This window comes from Babylonia areolata, chromosome 8 (assembly GCF_041734735.1).
Source record: "Babylonia areolata isolate BAREFJ2019XMU chromosome 8, ASM4173473v1, whole genome shotgun sequence".
In the NCBI taxonomy this organism is placed as follows: Eukaryota; Metazoa; Mollusca; class Gastropoda; order Neogastropoda; family Buccinidae; genus Babylonia; species Babylonia areolata.
The window spans coordinates 14,210,310-14,230,681 of NC_134883.1; the positions used below are offsets into that span (position 1 = coordinate 14,210,310).

Consider the following 20,372-nt stretch of genomic DNA (forward strand, 5'->3'; position numbering starts at 1 on the left):
TCTCTCTCTCTCTCTCTTTTTTTTTGGGGGGGGGGGTGAGGGAGGGACGCAACGGATTTCATTTGCAGGCAATGAATTCTAGTTCGCGCACTGCCGATTTAGAAGTTCCCTGACACATACACAAACACACTTTGCTCACAATGAGAATCAAAAGCAGACTGACCGGCTAAGAAACGACAGTCATGGGTCATATGTTATTAGGCCATATGTGAATTCACACAAATAAAAATTTCGGCAAAGAAATAACTTGTTCCTTTCGAAGTGTTGGTTCTGGGGAGTACGCGACCGCGGCACACTAAAATCTCTTTGCAAATAGCCTAGCTCTTCCTTCTGCCACACAGTGTCTGCTGAAGAGTGTTGCTGTTTCGTTGATCGTTGAAGCATGAACTGAAATCAACAGAGTACTGTTAAGTACATTTGTTCAGTGTGTTGAGTCTCTTTACACACACGCGCGCCCGCGCGCACACACACACGCACGCACGCACGCACACACACACGCACACATACACACACACGCACGCACGCACATATATATATATATATATATCAGTTCATACATTTAGTTAGTTATACGTAGGCACGAGCGCAAACACACACACACACACACACACACACACACACACACACACACACACACACACACACACACACACACACACACACACACACACGGTGGGTGAGACAGGTAATTTTACACACAAAGGAAATAGAATTCGAATAACACAACATAATTGTAAACTTTTTTCTTTTCCAAAACAGCGATGCCAGTTCTTCCCATTCTGTTGCTGCTGTTACTGTCTTTGGCACGGCCGTCGGAGACGTGTGATTTTGTTAACAATGAAGAGGACACGAAAATGAAACTTCGCGGTTTGCTAGATGACGACAGCGTGAGACTGGTGGAATACAACATCGAGGTGGATGGGTATTCCCGGGAGTTCTGGAGGACTGTGGGCGGGAATGAGTGGTTCCAACCTTGGGTATGGTACCGTGCGAAAGGTGAGAGAAATTCATGTTAGGGTGTGCGTGTGGTGTGATGTGGGTGTAGTGTGTGTGTGTGTGTGTGTGTGTGTGTGTGTGTAAATACGTTTATATTTTGGGGTGTGTGTGTACCTGTGTGTATGTTTAAGTGGATGTGTGTTTGTTTTGTTTTTGTTTTATTTAGTGTGTCTATGTATATTTAATTTTGGGTGTGAGTGTGCATGTGTGTTGTGGTTGGAGGTTTATGACGAAGCAAAAAATGCTTGTTTACAGGTACCCTATTCGCCAGTCATAAGAAATGCACGCAGCAAACACACACACACACACACACACACACACACACACACACACACACACACACACACACACACACACACACACACACTCACTCACTCACTCACTCAAAAGCACGCGCGAACACGGCGTCCTGTAGTCACATTCCACTTTTCCATTTTCAGGAACCTACTCACAAAGGCTCTTGCTGTTGTTCCACTACTTTTTCGGTTTTTTGAAACCATACCTGGGAATCGGAGTGCGCAGCCTTCACCTACACCTGAATGTCAGCGTCCCGGGCTGCTTGGATGGGATGTCATCCAGCACCCTGGAACCCAAGCTGAGGCAGTTTCTGTATTATGACTTGAAAAACGAAACAGAAAAACAAGCCACAGAGTTCAGCACGGATATTCGGGTAACAGGGAGTGAATGAGAGAGAAGGAGAGAGAGAGGGGTGGAGGGAGAGGGAGAGGGGGGGAGACAGGGGGGGGGGGTGAGAGAGAGAAAGAGAGAGAGGGGGAGAGAGAGAGGGGGAGATAGGGGGGAGGGTGAAAGAGAGAGAGAGTGGGTAGGTTGATGGATAAATGTGACCGTGTGTTTGTATGTGTGTGCATGTGTGTTTGTGTGTGTGTGTGTATGTGTGTGTTAGTAGGTTGATGGATAAATGTGTGTGTGTATGTGTGTGTTTGTGTGTGTGTGTGGTTAGTAGGTTAATGGATAAATGTGTGTGTGTGTGTGTGCGCGCGCGCGCGCCCGTGCATTTATTTATCTGTCTGCTACGTATATCGTTCTGTGATCCGAATATTTTGTAATACGAATGCTGTTTGCATAATACAGTATACCCACTGGCATGCAATACGGCTGTCTTGGAAATGCAAGAGGTTGTCTGCTCTTCCTATATCACCATAATAAAGAATATGAAGGGAGGTTGCGTGCGTGTGTGTGTGTGTGTGTGTATGTATGTGTGTGTGTGTATGTATGTGTGCATGTGTTTGTGAGTCTCTGTATGTGTATGTGTGTGCGTGTGTGTGTATTTGTGTGTGCGCGAGTGTGTGTGTGTGTGCGCGCGCACGCGTGCGTGTGAGTGTGTGGGTGCGCGCGCGCGTGTATGAGTGTGTGTGTGTGTGTGCGCGTGTGTAAACACCACGCGCAGTAACTTGTACAAATATGATACGTGAAAGCGTACCCACAGGTATGTTCCCAGCACGTGGGTAACTTCAGCGGCTCGGGACGGCTGGTGTATCGCTGCTGTTCCCGGGACAACCAGGGACTGGAGGCGTGCTCGGAGGAGTCGGACGACGAGTGGGTGTGGGTGCTGCGTGCCTTCATCATCACTCTGTGCATCCTCCTCTTCCTCTACTTTCCCAGGCTCATTCCCAGGGTAAAGCTTCTTTGGTTGTCTTTTAGGAACAAGAAGATTGAAAGATTGGATGGTTTTCATATCATGCTTATGTCGAAACGAGTGTCCGGATGACTCACCTTCCGACGGGTCCAGGTGCTGAACTGACTCACTTTACAGCGGATCCAGTTGTTGAACTGACTCACCTTACATCAATGGTGTGGGTTTTTTAGAGGGAGGTGGGGGAGAGGGTTGTTTTAGGTCTTTTTCGGAATTTTTTTTCTTGGTTGGTTGTCTTTTGTTGTTTTCTTTCGGGATGACTATTTTGTAAGATTTGTGTAAAAGTCGAACTTATGCTGACGTTTGAATGCTCATTTATTTCCACATACCGTCAAAAACACAATGCTTAACAATATATAAAATGGGGGAAAAACCAACAACAACAACAACAACAATAAAAGTACGTCATGATTGTTCTCAAAGCAAACTCTCAAACCTCCTCCCACACTTCAAAATCCGTACAGGGCTACTACGTCTACACCTTCCACTACTACCCCCCAGACGGTCAGACCTTCAACCTGTTGCTGACACCCCAGCCGGCCAGGTACCGCAGGGAGTCGCCTGACAGCACGGTCCTTCCGGCCGCCAGGTGGCGCAAGCTTCGCACCCTGGAAAGGGAGGTCAGCGAACTCCAGCCAGACGTGGTCTACAGTGCCAAGATCAAACGCGTCACGTTTGAGTGTGGGATGGACCGGCTGCTGTCCGAGACCTCTTCCCCTGTCAGCGTGTTCCGCTCCTTGTTCGACACCTGGATCCGCTGTAAGGTGAGTCGGTTGGACACCTGGATCTGATGTAAGGTGAGTCGGTTGGACACCTGGATCTGATGCAAGGTGAGTCGGTTGGACACCTGGATCTGATGTAAGGTGATTCTGTTGGACACCTGGATCTGATGTAAGGTAAGTCCGTTCAACACCTAGATCCGCTGTAAGGTGAGTCAGTTCAACACCTAGATCCGCTGTAAGGTGAGTCAGTTGGACACCTGGATCCGATGTAAGGTGAGTCAGTTCCACACGTGGATCTGATGTGAGGTGAGTTAGTTGGACACCTGTATCTGATGTAAGGTGAGTCAGTTGAACACCTAGATCCAATGTAAGGTGAGTCAGTTCCACACCTGGATTCGTTGTAAGGTGAGTCAGTCGCCTGCATGTTTATGTTGCGAAAGCAGAAATTTTAAAGATAATCATACATGGCATTCATAATGCGCTCTATCTTCCTTGCACAATAATTCAGAGTGTGTTATGAACCTAAACAATACAACAACAAAAAAACAAAAACAAAACAAAACAAAAAACGATAGTGTAGTACCGAACTTCAACAGTTGTAAGCAAGCAATTACTTGTTACTGTGAACCGTGTGGTTTCAGATCTTCCCGTTTGAGCCCTATAGCCCGTCTGCCCCCCCCCCCCCCCCCCCCCTCCCCCCATCCCCCCCCCCCCCACGCCCTCACCCCCGGCCCCCGGCCCCTGACCCCCACCCTACAGTCCAGCAACCCCTTCCTTCCACAAACCAGCTCCTCTCTCCCCTCTCCCCCTTCTCCCCCCACCTTCCGCCACCTCCATCCCCACTCTCCCAGTCCCCCACCCCGCCCCTCAAAAAAAGGGGGGGGGGAAATCATTCGATGAGAGAATTTGAGCCCCGACCCATGTGTCTGTGACGCGACGCTGACCACTTGGCTACAGTGGCTGGTGATATCAACATGGTTTTTTTTTGGTTTGTTTTTTGGTTGTTGTTTTTTTATACGCGGTTTGTGTTTCTGTGTTGGGAGACCCCTTGTCTGCATCATAAAAGTAGTACATGGTACTATCACCCTCTGCTCTCGTCAATCTGTGTGAGTGGAAAAGATTTCTTTGATGTTCCAAATAATGACTGTGTTCAGATAGGAGGAAACAGTGCAGACTTCATTCTTTCCATGGAGTTTGAAAGAATGAAACGTTTTCAGCGGGTTTTTTTTTTTTAGCTTTGTACATTGCCTGTACACACACGTACGTGCGCGCGCACGCACGCACACACACACGCACCCACACGCACCCCCTCCCCCCCCCCCCCCCCCCACACACACACACACATCTGACCTTGAGTAGTGGTTTGGGATCTGTCAATCGGACGAGACGATAAACGAGGTCCCGTGTGCAGCATGCATTTCGCGCACTTAAAAAACAACGTAAGCACACACACACACACACACACACACACACACACACACACACACACGCACCCCCGCACCCCCCCCCCCATCCCCACCGCGCACCCCACCCACCCACACACACACACACACACACACACACACACACACACACACACACACACACACACACGACAACAAAAGGGCTGTTCCTGGCAAAATTCTGCAAAAAAGCCCACTTTGGTGGTGAAACAAATAGGCCTTCACTTGCAAGCAGATTTTTTTTTTCAATGGATGGTGCTGCACTCGATACTTTTAAACAATATAAGTGATGAATAAGGATCAGGGTAAAGCGAAAATCAGGTATTTTCAATCAGGTGTTTTCAAGTTTTCATCAAATAAAAACTGAATGAAAAAAAACAACAACAAAAAACAGACACACGCAGGCACGCACGCACACGCACACACACACACACACACACACACACACTTTTCTGCGCCACGTGAACCTCGCACAAGGAAACATGAAGTTAAATTTCGCCCTCACAGCCAAGGAGGAAGGTGGCAGGATAGTTTAGACGTTCGCCTGCCTATACACAAACCGTGAGGATTCGGGGTTCGAACCCCGCCCTCGCCCTCTCTCCCCAGTTTGACTGGAAAATCGAACTGAACGTCAAAGTCCTTCGGAGGGGACTCTAAAATCAGCCTGACCCGTGTGTGGCATATTACGTTGCACGCGAATAGAACCCACGGTAGTCAATATCGAGAAGAGCAGGGATGTGTATACCCGGCTGCCCTGGCAAAAGTTATGTAGTCCACATTGGAAATTCCCATCAGTGATTGCAAAGGCAACAAAAAAAAATTGGTAGGGAAAACCCGATTTGGGTTTAGTTCGCCTGTTCTGACACTGCTCTGGCAATTGTGTAGCCAACAATCGTGTATCTTAGTGTATCTGGTGTATTACATTCCGCGAACAGTCTGCTGTTCTCTGCAGACCAGTAACGGTACCCAAGCTCCCAACTCTTCTGTGATATTTTCCAATGTATAGTGTATAGAATAAAACAAATCAATGTGCAGACGAACTACACCTTGAACGACATCTAAACGGTTGTTGGCGGATTACATCGAATGAGAGAAAAACAGCACACACATTTTCAAACTCGCATGCGTCATGTCAAACAGTTACACACCCGGGCTGAAGCAATAAGCAAAACAAACAACAGAAGTTTTCCGACTTTCTTTCTAATTCTGTGTATCTCGTGTATCTTATGGGCAGTTTCAGAACATTTAGGGACCATCTTTTTTTCCAACAGAAATGATACCCAACACACACACACTTGTAATACACGTACACATTTTTTTTTTATTATCATTTTTTTCTTCTCTTTTTTTTTTTACTGTCCATATAACATATTTCTTCATACATCCCAACACACACACTATCTTTCTTTTCCTTTCTCTGTCTTGGATAGACGAGGAGAGAACTTTAGGCACAGAGCTGTAATACATGAATAATTGTGTTTTTATTGTCTCCATGTAAAACAATATTTTATCACTCATTCCACCACACACGCTGTCTGTCGTTTCCTGTCTCTCTCTTCAATAGACGATGAGAACTTTTGGCACGGAACTTTCATGCACGCATAAATGTTTCTATTGTATACCACCCTCCCTCCTTTTTCATCCCTCATCGTCTTTCAGGCTACATAACTGTCCAGGAGAGTTTCCTCTAAAAATCGGCCGGGGTCCAGGAGCCCCTGGATGGGTGCAGGGGGGCAATGAAAACGAAATTAGTAATTTTTAAAAGTTTACCCCTGAAAACGGAGTATGACTGCCTACATGGCGGGGTAAAAACGGTCATTCACGTAAAAGCCCACTCGTGTACATACGAGCAAACGTGGGAGTTGCAGCCCACGAACGAAGAAGAAGAAGAAGAAGAAAGGTTTTGGGGGGCCTCTCCTTAAAGCTAAAACAATAATTCACAGAAAAGGACTTGAAACGTACTGGACGGATATAAAACGTAGTCATCATTCCCGCCTCCCCCTCCCCTCCCCCTCCCCCTACCCCACCCCACCCCCCCACACCCCTCAATCCCCCCTCCCCAACCGAAAAAAAAATTTCCCCTCTGAAATCAACTGCTTTTCCACTGAAAATAGCGGATCTACTGAAAGTTCCCCAGCCTGGTCTTTGGTGAAGGTTTCAGGGGAAATAAGTCAGAAAATTATCGCACAGGTAAGCTCAGCCTGTCTGCCTGTCCAAAAGCGATCAAGGGCCAAGTGACTGGGTCGTTCAGACACAATTTGATCTGCAGTGGGTATGACGTTTCAAACTGTAATAAACGAAGAAAAAGTCATCCGCAAACCTGTTGGTGAGCAATGTTAAACAGAAATGTGTGTGTGTGTGTGCGTGTGTGTGTTTGTGTCCGTGCGTTTATGTGTGTTTGTGTGTGTGTGTGTTTATGCGTACGTGTGAGTGTACGTCTGTATTATTGCTAGAGCACGAAATGTGTTTGTGCACACGCGTTATGCCTCGTCTGTTTCAGAGGCCCCAAGAGTGGGGGTTGGGGGTGGGGGGGGTGGTGGAGGAGGGTGGTTCCTTTCTCATTCATGGGTTGTTGTTTTGTTGTTGTTGTTGTTTTTTTATACAATAAAATGAACAGTAAGTGCACGTAATTGTGGGACTGGTAGTCTTCAATTTAACGCCTTTTCACTTTAAGTGATGTAATATACGACGATGGGAGTTGGGGGTTGGGGAGGAAGAAGGAGGTTGGAGGGAAGAGTGGTTGAGGAATGTCACTCACTCACTCATTCCCTCGACCGCTGGGGTCGTTGGGGGGACATGAGGAAGATGTCACAGCTCGCCACGCCGTTCTGTTGGCAGCTGTCGTGAGGAGATCTGGCATCTGTCATTTTGGTCCATTCCTTGACGTTGTCGGACCAGCTCTTTCTCTGCCGCCCCCGTCTGCGCCCTCCCTCTACAGTCCCTTGCAGGATGGTTTTGGAGAGGTTGAGGAATATATGCATGTAAACCCTCATATTTGTGTGTGAGAGGAGCAGGAGGGGGGAGAGGGGGGGGCGGATGGCAGAACATTTACAAAAAAAAAGTAACAAATGCATGTCTTCTGTTCATGAGTTCATATCTTCTTCTCATTGGTTTATTGTCTATTTACAACAAGTTGATTCAGACACGTACGTATTCATTCATTTCGGCACACACACACACACACACACACACACACACACACACTCACTCACTCACACACTCACGCGATGGATGTGGTGAATGAGTGAGGGATTAGACGTGATGAGGCGAGTGTATCAAAAACAAACAAACAAACAAAAACGGAGTGGTGGGGTATCGGGTGGACTGGTCATCAGCCACACAGCCAGAAAAAAAAAAAGACAAAAAGCTACTAAAACATCTCGAACATCGCCGTGTCCTCTAGCTCAAATCTAACTCCTCGAACATCGCCGCATCTTGTAGCTCAAATCTTACTCCTCAAACATCGCCGTATCTTGTAGCTCAAATCTTACACCAAGAACATCGCCGTATCTTGTGGCTCAAATCTTACTCCTCGAACATCGCCGTATCTTGTAGCTCAAGTCTATTCCCTCCCCCTCCCCTCCCCTTCGTCCCCAGCAATTATTATTGTCAGTGATAGAATAGTCAGGTATTGACTGTGATCACTCTGCGGAAGGAAGAACCCCGTTCCCATTCCGTTCTCACTGATATTGGATAGTAGTGAGAATTTTAGTGAGAGTGCATTTCTGGCCCAACCCATCTCTCTCACACACTCTCTCTCTCTGTATCGGGCGGCAGGTGCGACACGCGGACTCACTGGAGGACTGCTGCAGTGCCCCAGTGTGCGGTGAGCTGTGCTGCACGTGCTGTCCGCCCTGGGCGGCGTGGCTGCGCGCGCTGCGCACCATCGTCCTGCTGCTTGTGCTGGCCGTGCCCGCCCTGCCCATCCTCTACGTCATGGCTGCCGACGATTTGGAGTACCAGGTATAGTAGTGTGTGGGGTGGGGAGGGTGCAGGGTTTGTGGGTGCGGGGGTGATGATTATGTATGTGTTTTGGGGGGAAGGGGGTGCTGTATCTGAGTAGGATGAGGAGAGTATCGTATGTATGTGTGGGGAGGGGTGTAGTGTGTGTGTGTATGGGAAGGGGTGTTAATGTGGGTGGGGGGTGGGGGGTGGGGGGATCGGAGGGGGTTGCAGTATTTATGTGTGGGAGATGTAGTATGTGTATGTATGTGTAGGGGGGTGTCCCTCTGTGTGTGCGTGCGTGTGTATGTGTGTGTGTGTGTGTTGAGTATGTCTGTGTGCATTTTGAAGAGTATGTGTATATGGTGTCACTGGTCTAAAAACCAGTGAATAACGCATGCCTTCTTTGAGCCCCTTTGCTAAGTAAAGGTAGTGGAAGTGTTCAATCAGCCATTTTGCTACTCGTGTCAGTACAACGCGAAGCGGTAACTTCATATATGTAGCCAAGCGCTCAGCTGGCTTTGCTCGCAGCCTTAGTTAAGCTAAAATTTCTGTGTGTGCATCCACAGCACGTTTGCGCTACGTGTCACTGCACTGTTTTCCTGTAATAACTTTTGAAAATAAACCATTTGCAGATATCAATCAAGACACAACATTTGGCATGTCGTTGGGGCAAGCATAACACGATTTCATCGAAAATACACCGTTACAGTTCAGAAACTACCACCAGTTAGCAGACGACTTCTCAACGAGTATCAGCATGGCGTCTAGTTAGCTTCAGCTTTCCTGGCCAATGAGCTATCCATCTATTTTTAGAATAGTGGTATGGTGTGTGTGTGCGTGTGTGTGTGAGAGAGAGAGAGAGTGTGTGTGTGTGTGTGTGTGTGTGTGTTTGATTTCTACCCTGAAGAAGTGACAAGAAAGAAGAGAACGTCTGGGAAGGAGTGGAAGGGCAGAGGGGGAGATCCATCTTTAATACATCATCATCATCATCACAGTGGAGTGATGGCCTAGAGGTAACGCGTCCGCCTAGGAAGCGAGAAAATCTGAGCACGCTGGATCGAATCACGGCTCAGCCGCCGATATTTTCTCCCCCTCCACAAGACCTTGAGTGGTGGTCTGGATGCTAGTCATTCGGATGAGACGATAAACCGAGGTCCCGTGTGCAGCATGCACTTAGCGTACGCAAAAGAACCCACGGCAACAAAAGGGTTGTTCCTGGTAAAATTCTGTAAAAAAAAAAAAAAATTCCACTTCGATAGGGAAAACAAATAAAACTACACGCAGGAAAAAAATACAAAAAAAAAAATACAAAAAAAAAATGGGTGGCGCTGTAGTGTAGCGACGCGCTCTCTCTGGGGAGAGCAGCCCGAATTTCACACAGAGAAATCTGTTGTGATAAAAAGAAATACAAATACTAATTACTATTACTACTACTACTATTACTATTATTGTTCTTGTTGTTGTTATAGCTGTGATTATTACTGTTATTGTTTTTGTGATCAGGAAGTGGCAACTATGATGGATGAGCGTGGCCTTCGACAAAGCTACAATTTCTACTTTGGGAGCATTTTTGGCAAGGTGAGATAACTTTCGATGTGTGTGTGGGGTGGGTGGGGTTGAGTGTGTGCATGTGTGTGTGCTTATACATGTGCGCACGCATGCTTACGCTGTGTCTGTGTTATTGTGTGTGTGTGTGTGTGTGTGTGTGTGTGTGCGTGTGTGTGCCAGTGTGTTAATGAGTGCGTGCGTCGATAAACGTGTGTGTTATTGCTTGCACACAAAATCTATGACTGTTTGCATGCATGCGTTATGCACTACTATGCGCTCAAGAGTGCATTTTTATATGTATGCACACACACACACACACACACACACACACACACACACACACACACACACACACACACATCATTCGTGCGCGCCTCGAATGCACGTGTTCCAGCGCCGCCGTGGGTGCATATACACCTTGCGGCCGTACATGTGTACCCTTATCTTGAGTGCACGTGCACCTTACCTTACCTTGCTCGTCAGTATCAGTATCAGTAGTTCACTGCGTTCGGACAAATCCATATACGCTACACCACATCTGCCAAGCAGATGCCTGACCAGCAGCGTAACCCAACGCGCTTAGTCAGGCCTTGAAAAAACAAATAAATAAATAAAATAAAATATATAAATAAATATATATATATAAATAAATAAATAAAATAAAATAAAATAACAAAACAAAACAAAACAAACAAACAAACAAAATAAATAAATAAATAAAATGAAAAGAAATAAGTAAATAAATAATAAATAAAAAACTCGTCAGGTGGTGGTGTCGCTGCTGGCGGGTCTGTACGTGTTGCACGTGGTGCTTGTGGTGGTGGACGGGTGTCACGACCAGAACCTGGCCCGGTCCTACACGGAGCTGCTGCAGGTGGCGCGACACCGCGCCAGGCTTCGGGACCGACTGCATGACTCTCAGGCCATCATCCGCAAGGTCTTCTGGCCCATCAAGGTCCGTCCGTACTGTCGCTGTCAATGAACAGCTGTTGTTGTTGTTGTCGTTGTTGTTGGTGGTGGTGTTGTCGTTAGAGTGGTGTCGTTGTGAGCACTTTGTCGTCCGTCGTGTTGGGTTTTGGGGTTGTTGTGTTTTTTGGCTCCCCCCAAGCCCCGCCACACACACACACCACACCACACCACACCACACCACACCACACCACACCACACACACACACACACATACACACACACACCACACCACACCACACAGACACACACACACACACACCACACCACACCACACAGACACACACACACACACACACACACACACACACACACACACACCACCACCACCACCACCACCACCACCACCAGCACCACCACTACCACCACCACACCACACCACATCACACACAGACACACACACACACACACACACACACCACACACACACACACACACACACACACACACACACACACAAACACACACACTACACATTTATATACATGTATGTAGTTATGTACACATACATATGTATACACACATAGTCAAGCACAGCTAACACAAAGGAAGTGGACCTGCCACCATTGAACTTATTGCTGAGGGAAAAGGTGAGTTTTGAGACGAGATTTAAAAGATGCAAGGGAATCAGAATGACGGGGGTTATCAGGGACTTGTTCCACGTCTTTGGCGATTGAAAAGAAAACGATCTGTGTCCATAGGTCTTACTTCTGACGTGAGGTATCCTGAGAAGTTGAGTATCAGAGGAAGAACGGAGCTGGCGAGACGGAGTATAGATATGGAGGAGTTCAGAAAGATACTTGGGGCCAGATCCGTTGACTGCTGAAAAGGTCAGAGTGGATAGTTTATGGTCTATTCGATCAGAAACAGGCAACCAGTGGAGAGACTGAAGGAGAGGAGAAACATAACCAATCTTAGAAGCTCTGCAAATGAGTCTGGCAGCGTTATTCTGCATTCGTTGGAGTCTGTCTATTAGAGATTTGGGAAGGCCAGCCAAAAGACTTGCAGTAATCCAATCTTGAGAGAACCAGAGCACATACAAGTGTCTTGATTGCATCGGCTGAGAGATAGTGGCGGACAGAACTGATTCTACACAGTTCCAAATACTTTACAGATATTCGAAATGTGCTGTTGGAAGGAAAGAGACTGGTCTGGTATTACACCAAGACTGCGAACAGAAGGAGAAAGTGGTACAGGTGTTCTATTGATCAGAACAGAGTCAGGAAAGGAAGGATGTTGACGAAACTTCTTTGGACAGGATATCATAAATTCAGTTTTATCATTATTTAGTTGCAGCTTATTATTATTATCATTATCATGTTTATCATTATTATTATTATAGGAGTATGATGATGGTTGTGGTTTCATTCCGTTAGTCAAATTTGTTCTACATCCAAGCACTTTACTTTTTCATGTTGTAGCTGTTGTCGTTGTTTTGGTTTTTTCTTTTGTTGTTGTTGTTGTTGTTGTTGTTGTTGTGTGTGTGTGTGTGTGTGTGTGTGTGTGTGCGTGTGTGTGTGTGTGCTGAAGTGTGTGCTTGTGTGCTGAAGTCTGTACTGCATTGTGTGTTTTTGTGCAGAAGTGTGTACTTTGTGTGCTGACGTCTGTACTGCATTGTGTGGTTTTGTGCTGCATTGTGTGCTTGTGTGCTGAAGGTTGTGCTGAAGTGTTCTCTTTTAGTGTGTGTGTGTGTGTGTGTGTGTGTGTGTGTGTGTGTGTGTGTTTCTGGAGCTCTTTTTTCGATCCTTTTCGTGTGATGTCACATTGTTTTGAAAACAAAATAAAATATATATGTAAAAAGATGACAAGATTCCATCATCAGTGGGACCCGTTGTTGCAGCGGTTGGGGGTGATGGCAGTGCCTCTGTGGCTGATCCTGCTACTGCTGCTGCCGCTCGTGCTGCTCGTCTACATGGTGGCCACGGCGCCCGTGCCCAAGCTGCTGGTGCACTGCGTGCGACTGCTGGCCGGTAGGACCGCTGGCCGGCGGAGAAAGACAAATGTGAGTTGTGGTGGTGTTGAGTTTGAGTCCGCCGAACTGATCTTACTGTATTAATAATAATAATAATAGTAATAATAATAATAATGGTGTTTATATAGCGCTGAATCTTGTGCATAGACAAATTAAAGCGCTTTCTCACCAGTCATTCACACGCATCCATAACTCTAAAACTGGAGAAACTGAAGACAAGGAAGATACAGGGAAGGGAGGCTATTTTGGGAAGAGGTGGGTTTTTAAGGCCATACTTGAAAGAGCTGAGTGTGGAGACTTGACGAAGCGAAAGAGGAAGTTCATTCCAATTGCAAGGTCCAGAGACAGAGAAAGAATTACAGCCAAGGCTGGCGACATTTGTTCTCGAATGGGTTTTTGTTGTTGTTGTTATTGTTTCTTTTTCAGAATATGTCCCTGTTTATATTTTTACTGTGTGTTATTAACCTTAGGGATTTATGACAATAAGATATTATGTTCTATTCTACTCAGTTCTGTTGTACTATTCTATTATATTCCACTTACCATCTGTTCTGTTTCCCGACAAGTTACCATACAATTGAACTGGTCACCAGCTTAACTAGGTGCGAACTGCACGGTGGATGGCTGGCTCGCACACTCAATCGTAATTCTGAGTCGGTGCCCTGTGATAGGGCTGAATTTCCCCTCCTCTCCTACGGGTTTTTTTGGGGGGTCGTTGTTGTTGCTGTTGTTGTTTGTAATTAATTGTTACTTCAAATGTGAGAAATTAATGCTTTTTCTAGGCGTCTATAACCACCAGTATATGTGAAGGGATATTGAACCTCCTCCTTCATCCTCCTCCTCCTCCTCCATCCTCCTCCTCCTCTTCTTCCTCCTTCATCATCTTATTTTGCTTTCCTGGGCTGCAACGCCCTCGTGCGTACGTTCACTAGTGGGTGATGTAGGAGTGGGCTCTTTTGTGTTGTGCATGACCCGCTGTTTTACCTCCGCCGTGTAGGAAGTCATACCTCTAGTTTCTGGGTTGTGCATGCTGGGTGCGTTCTTGTTTCCACTACCCAAGGAACACTTACACGGTTTATGGGGTCTTTAACGAGCAACATTTGATCTTCTGCATGTGAATTCATAAGGTCGGTTCAGGCACTAGCAGGTTTGCAGAACTGGGAGATTGGTAAAAAATATCCATCCTTAACCCTCATTTCAGTGGCATTACTCCCACGAGCGTCCCTCCCAGAGTGAAGACCGCCACCACGTCCCGCAAACAATAGCCCCCCACTGAATCTGCCGACACTGAAGACACTGACAGGACTCACCCCAAGCACAGAAGTGGAGGGGTATCGAAACTGAGGTCACCATGAGAGCAGGGCATAAAAGGCCACAGACTTTGAGATTGCTTTGTTTATATTGATGATGATGGAGGAGGATGACAATGACGATGTTGTTATGGAGGTCCATTTTGGTTTGGGACTGCATGACAAGGCTGTACTCTTCGCTTCCTGTCGTAATGATATCCCGGTGTTAACCAGGCCCGAGAGATACAGACACTTGCAGTGTTGGTCAGGTAATTAGAGCAACACACCCAAAGACGCATCCTTAAAGTGGATGACACTCGACTGTGTGGTCCCAGTCTCCCCATTTAAGCCCACAGCACACTCAACTCTGGGTAGGAGCCGGCCACGTGCCGAAAAACCCACCTCCGTTGGGATTCGAACCCGCGTCCTCCCAGCCATCAGTCCACGACGCTAACCACTTCGCCACGGCGACTGGTAGTAGTATTGTGAATTCTGTAAGGACCTTTGGTGTTCATCTAATTCCAGCACTTACTGATTATGAAATTCTGCTGCTGCTTGTATTGTGAATTCTGGAATGACCCTTGGCGTTCATCTGATAGCGATATTTATTGGTTATGAAATTCTGCTGCTGTCCCTCTTGATATGGGGCTGAGTCCGCAACATGTGAGTCTGATTTCGTTTCGACCACAGGCAGAGATGACCGTCTGGGGTCAGGTGGAGAACATGCTGTTCGTGTTCACTCTGGTGGACGTCTTCGCCGTGCTGACCTTGGCCTTGAACTTCCTGGTGCACGTGCTCGTCATCGCGGTCGTGCAGCTGATCGTTAACGTGGCGTTCCTTATGAAGTTCTTCACCATCATGGTTCTGCTGGTCGTCTATATTCGGGATTCCTTCAGAATGGTGAGTGTGTGTTCAGGGTACAGGGTGGTTCAGGGTTCCTTCAGAATGGTGAGTGTGAGTTCAGGGTACAGGGTGGTTCGGGGTTCCTTCAGAATGGTGAGTGTGAGTTCAGGGTACAGGGTGGTTCGGGGTTCCTTCAGAATGGTGAGTGTGAGTTCAGGGTACGGGGTGGTTCGGGGTTCCTTCAGAATGGTGAGTGTGAGTTCAGGGTACAGGGTAGTTCGGGGTTCCTTCAGAATGGTGAGTGTGACTTCGGGGTACGGGGTGGTTCGGGGTTCCTTCAGAATGGTGAGTGTGAGTTCAGGGTACAGGGTGGTTCGGGGTTCCTTCAGAATGGTGAGTGTGTGTTCAGGGTACAGGGTGGTTCGGGGTTCCTTCAGAATGGTGAGTGTGTGTTCGGGGTACAGGGTGGTTCGGGGTTCCTTCAGAATGGTGAGTGTGTGTTCAGGGTACAGGGTGGTTCGGGGTAGCCTAGATGGTGCGTTGATGGTGGGTGGGAAGTGGGGGGTTGGGGGGGGGGGGGCAGGCGTGGGATTCAGATACATGTGTTTTGTGTTCAACGTGTTTGAATTATTTCCTCGGACATCCTTCATAAATTTGTCCCTGAGCGATCGGCTGGACTATAAGCAACAATGTCACAATGTTTAATAAATAAACGAATAGATAAATAAAGTAATAAATAAATAGATGAATAAACAAATAGATAGATAGATAGATAGAGGTAGTTAGATAGATAAATCAGTGAATAGATGAATAAACAATTGGATAGATAGATAGATAAATGAATAAATAGATGAATAAACAAACAAACAAATAGATAGATAGATAGATGAATGAATAGATAAATAAATAAATAGATAAATAAATAAATAGATAAATAAATAAATACATGAATAACTAAATAAATAGATACACAAAATGACACCTGTACGTGCAGGTGAACAGCACGTACGCCTCTCACCACGCCACGGTCCTGGGGTACGTGCTGGCCCTTGAGGAGGAGGACCTGAAGGAGGAGGCGGACAAAGACTGGAGGGAACAGGAGAACAAGATCTTCAAGATCGTGCCCAGCTCCTCGGCCGACAGCAAGGGGCGGGCGGGCCCGGAGGAGGAGGCGTACAGGAAGAAGAGGCTGTTCACCATCAAGAACGATGCCCTGCGCATGAGGATGAGAAGCCTCGCCCTGTTTCTGGACAAGGTACTGCTGGTGGTGGTGGTTGTGGTGGGGGTTGTGGTAGTGGTGGTGATGATTGCGGTGGTGGTTGTTGTAGTGTTGGTGGCGGTGGTGATGGTGGTAGTCATGGTGGTGGTAGTTGGTGTAGTAGTTGGTGATGGTGGTGGTGGTGATGGTGGTGGTGGTAGTGGTGATGGTGGTGGTGGTGATGATAGTGGTGGTGGTGATAGTGGTGCGTGTGAGGGTCATCCCTATGTTCATCCAGGTCTGTGTTCCTTCAGGTCCATGTTCCCTCAATTTTCTTTCAGCCATGTCTAAGTTCCCCAGTTCTATGTTCCCCCAGTGATGCTTCTTCTGGGACTTCCGTCAGGTCTTTGTCACCCCCAGGTCTTTGTCTCTCCCGAAGTCTTTGCCCCCCACCCCCACCCACCCACCCCCGTTCCCCCAGGGCTTTGTTACGCCAGGTCTACGTTCCCACTGTATGGGTACGGGTGGTTGGTTCGGTAGGTCGCCGAGAGTGTGTGTGGTAGTGGTGGGAGGGTAATGGGGGGAGTAGTTGATTTTTTTTTTTTTTTTTTTTTTTGGGGGGGGGGGTTGGTTGGATGTGGAGTGGATGGGTGGTTGGCTCGTTGTCTTTACGTGCCTTGCTGGCTTGGTTTGTGTGTGTATGATGTCCAGCCGTGCCATTCAATGCCACATTGTGTGTGTACAATGTCCAGCCGTGCCATTCAATGCCACAGTGTGTGTGTACAATGTCCAGCCGTGCCATTCAATGCCACATTGTGTGTGTACAATGTCCATCCGTGCCATTCAATGCCACAGTGTGTGTGTGTATGATGTCCATCCGTGCCATCCAATGCCACATTGTGTTTGTACAATGTCCAGCCGTGCCATCCAATGCCACAGTGTGTTTGTACAATTTCCAGCCGTGCCATCCAATGCCACAGTGTGTTTGTACAATGTCCAGCCGTGCCATCCAATGCCACAGTGTGTGTGTACAATGTGCAACCGTGCCATTCAATGCCACATTGTGTGTGTACAATGTCCAGCCGTGCCATCCAATGCCACAGTGTGTGTGTGTACAATGTCCAACAGTGCCATCCAACGCCACAGTGTGTGTGTTCAATGCCACAGTGTGTGTGTGTGCAATGACCAACCGTGCCATTCAATGCCACATTGTGTGTGTACAATGTCCAGCCGTGCCATCCAATGCCACAGTGTGTGTGTGTACAATGTCCATCCGTGCCATTCAATGCCACACTGTGTGTGTACAATGTCCATCCGTGCCATCCAATGCCACAGTGTGTGTGTACAATGTCCAACCGTGCCATTCAGTGCCACATTGTCTGTGTACAATGTCCAACCATGCCATTCAATGCCACATTGCTGCCCCACCCTTCATGACAGCCTATCACACCATGCTATACTACTCAGTGCTATTCCTTCCCATTCCTGTTCTGACTTTCCCAGTTTTGCCCGGTCTCCCTACTCCCACCCTTTACAACATCCTGTTTGGGTTTTTCTTTTCTTTTACTGTCACTATTGCCGTTCAAATCAGTCCAAACCTACGCTCGATTTACCTTCCCTTATCCATCATGTCATATCCAATCGTACCCTATCCTATCCTGTCCTGTCCTGTCCTATCTTATGCTGTCCTGTCCTGTCCTGTCCTGTCCTGTCCTGTCCTATCCTATCCTATGCTGTGCTGTCCTGTCCTGTCCTGTCCTATCCTATCCTATACTGTCCTGTCCTGTCCTATCCTATCCTGTCCTATGCTGTCCTGTCCTGTCCTATCCTATCCTATGCTGTCCTATACTGTCCTGCCCTGTCCTATGCTGTCCTGTTCTGTCCTGTCCTATCCTTTCCTATGCTGTCCTGCCCTGTCCTGTCCTATCCTATCCTATCCCATCCTATACTGGCCTGTCCTGTCCTGTCCTATCCTATGCTGTTCTGTCCTGTCCTATCCTATCCCGTCCTGTCCTGTCCTGTCCTGTCCTGTCCTGTCCTGTCCTGTCCTGTCCTATCCTGTCCTGTCCTGTCCTGTCCTATCCTATCCCATCCTGTTATTCAGTTCTGCACCGTGTAACCTGTACAGTCAGTTATCCTGCCCATTCCTTCGCTGCTCTTCTACCCTACCCTACCGTTCTCTACTCTATACCCCCCTTACTCTTCTACCCTAAAATCTTACCCTACCCCACCCTACTCATCATCTCTCACCTACCCTACACTATACTACCCTACCTCCACTCCCTCTAATCTGCGTGCCCTTGTCTCTGCCCTCTTAGCAATAGTTCATCTTAGTAATAGTAACAGCGATAAAGTATTTATGAATTTTATGCATAGATAAATCAAAGCGCTTACGCACCTGTCATTCACACTTATGCATAGCAGAATCAGAGGAACGAAAGATAAAACTTAATACAGCATGCAGATAGAAAGCTAGAGAAACTGTAGACCGGGTAGAGGAAGGGGATGGGGAAGAGCTATTTCGGAAAGCGGTGGCTTTTAATTAAAGCCAGACTCGAAAGAGCTGAATGCAAAAAAATGACGAAGCGAATAAGGATGCTCATTCAAAGTGTAGGGTTTCAAAGACAGAGAAACAGTGGTGGAGACTATGGAGTGTTTAAACCTGGAAACGCTGAAACAGGGTGGATCTGAGGCTGATCGCAGAGAGCGAGATGGGGTGAAGAGGTGAAGGCAGTCACAAAAAACAGGAAGGGGCAGATTTGTGCAAACATCTTCTGCACAGAGTGCTGATTCAGTACTTTGTTCTGTGTGAGACAGGGATCCAATGGAAAAATTGCTACCATACATTATTCAGTCTTACCCTGCACTACCACCTCTCCCCTAACCTACACTACACTACTCTACATCCACTACTCCACACCTCTCCACAACTCTGCTATCCCTAACCCTTGTCTTACTTAAGCTGACCCCGTTACCGTCATTTGTTTTCAGTCCGACATGCCTTACATCCCCAAGAATACAGAGTATTCCATCATCTCAACAAAGAAATTCAGTTGTGGTGCATGGTGCACAAACATTGCGCGAGAATTACCGTCAAACAATATGGATACATAAGTAAAAGACGAAAAAACATGTTTATATGCTAAGTTGATGCGAACCTCACTTACGATAATCACAATCATGCAATGATCACAGTCTCAGTCATTCATGTGGCTTTTAAGGAACAACACAACAGACTTTCGACGTAAATTTCTGTTTTCAGAACGTGCACCCCAGTTTTAATTCTGACATACCGTACAACCCTGTTTTCAGTACGACATACCGTACTTCCTGTTTTACAGGACGACATACCGTACATCCCCAAGAAGTTCCTGGAGCACACCACCACCATCGCGTGCCCCGGAAGTCCCGGACGCCTGGAGGAGGCCTACCTGCGGGCCTTGGGCCGCTTCGCCCGCACCGTGGTCTTCCTGATGCTCATCCTGCTGCCCCTCCTGGCCTACGCCAGCACCTACGACATCTCCACCAACCTTCAGTTCTTCGCCATCCTCTTCACGGGAACCATCCCGCTGGTGATGCGTTACTTCTTCATGAGCCCCGGAGCTATGAAGAAGGTGTGCGAAAGAGTGGGGGGTTAGGGGGAATGGGTTGTGGGGAGGCAGGGTGGTGTGGGTTGGGGGAATGAGGGGGTGAGGGTTGTGGGGAAGGAAGTGAAGAAGGTGGATGAGGGGTGTGTGGTAGTCGGTGGGGACGTGTGGGGGGAAGTTAGGGGTAGGTGGATGTTGGTAGCTCGGACA

The 20,372-nt window shown here is 47.4% G+C and overlaps 1 protein-coding gene across 4 annotated transcripts in view; it reads left to right on the plus strand.

Annotated features, from left to right (window-relative positions):
- The window catches only part of LOC143284557 (uncharacterized), a 29,033-nt gene that overhangs the window by 6,401 nt on the left and 2,260 nt on the right, over positions 1–20,372 (plus strand). For all 4 annotated transcript variants that reach the window (XM_076591336.1, XM_076591335.1, XM_076591334.1 and 1 more), the window contains 11 exons: positions 760–996; positions 1,437–1,666; positions 2,444–2,632; positions 3,115–3,414; positions 8,592–8,777; positions 10,263–10,337; positions 11,074–11,262; positions 13,114–13,275; positions 15,225–15,434; positions 16,372–16,632; positions 19,917–20,189. In XM_076591336.1, coding sequence (XP_076447451.1) covers positions 762–996; positions 1,437–1,666; positions 2,444–2,632; positions 3,115–3,414; positions 8,592–8,777; positions 10,263–10,337; positions 11,074–11,262; positions 13,114–13,275; positions 15,225–15,434; positions 16,372–16,632; positions 19,917–20,189 — 2,310 coding nt within the window. In that variant the 5' untranslated portion in view covers positions 760–761. The remainder of the gene's footprint in view (positions 1–759; positions 997–1,436; positions 1,667–2,443; positions 2,633–3,114; positions 3,415–8,591; positions 8,778–10,262; positions 10,338–11,073; positions 11,263–13,113; positions 13,276–15,224; positions 15,435–16,371; positions 16,633–19,916; positions 20,190–20,372) is intronic.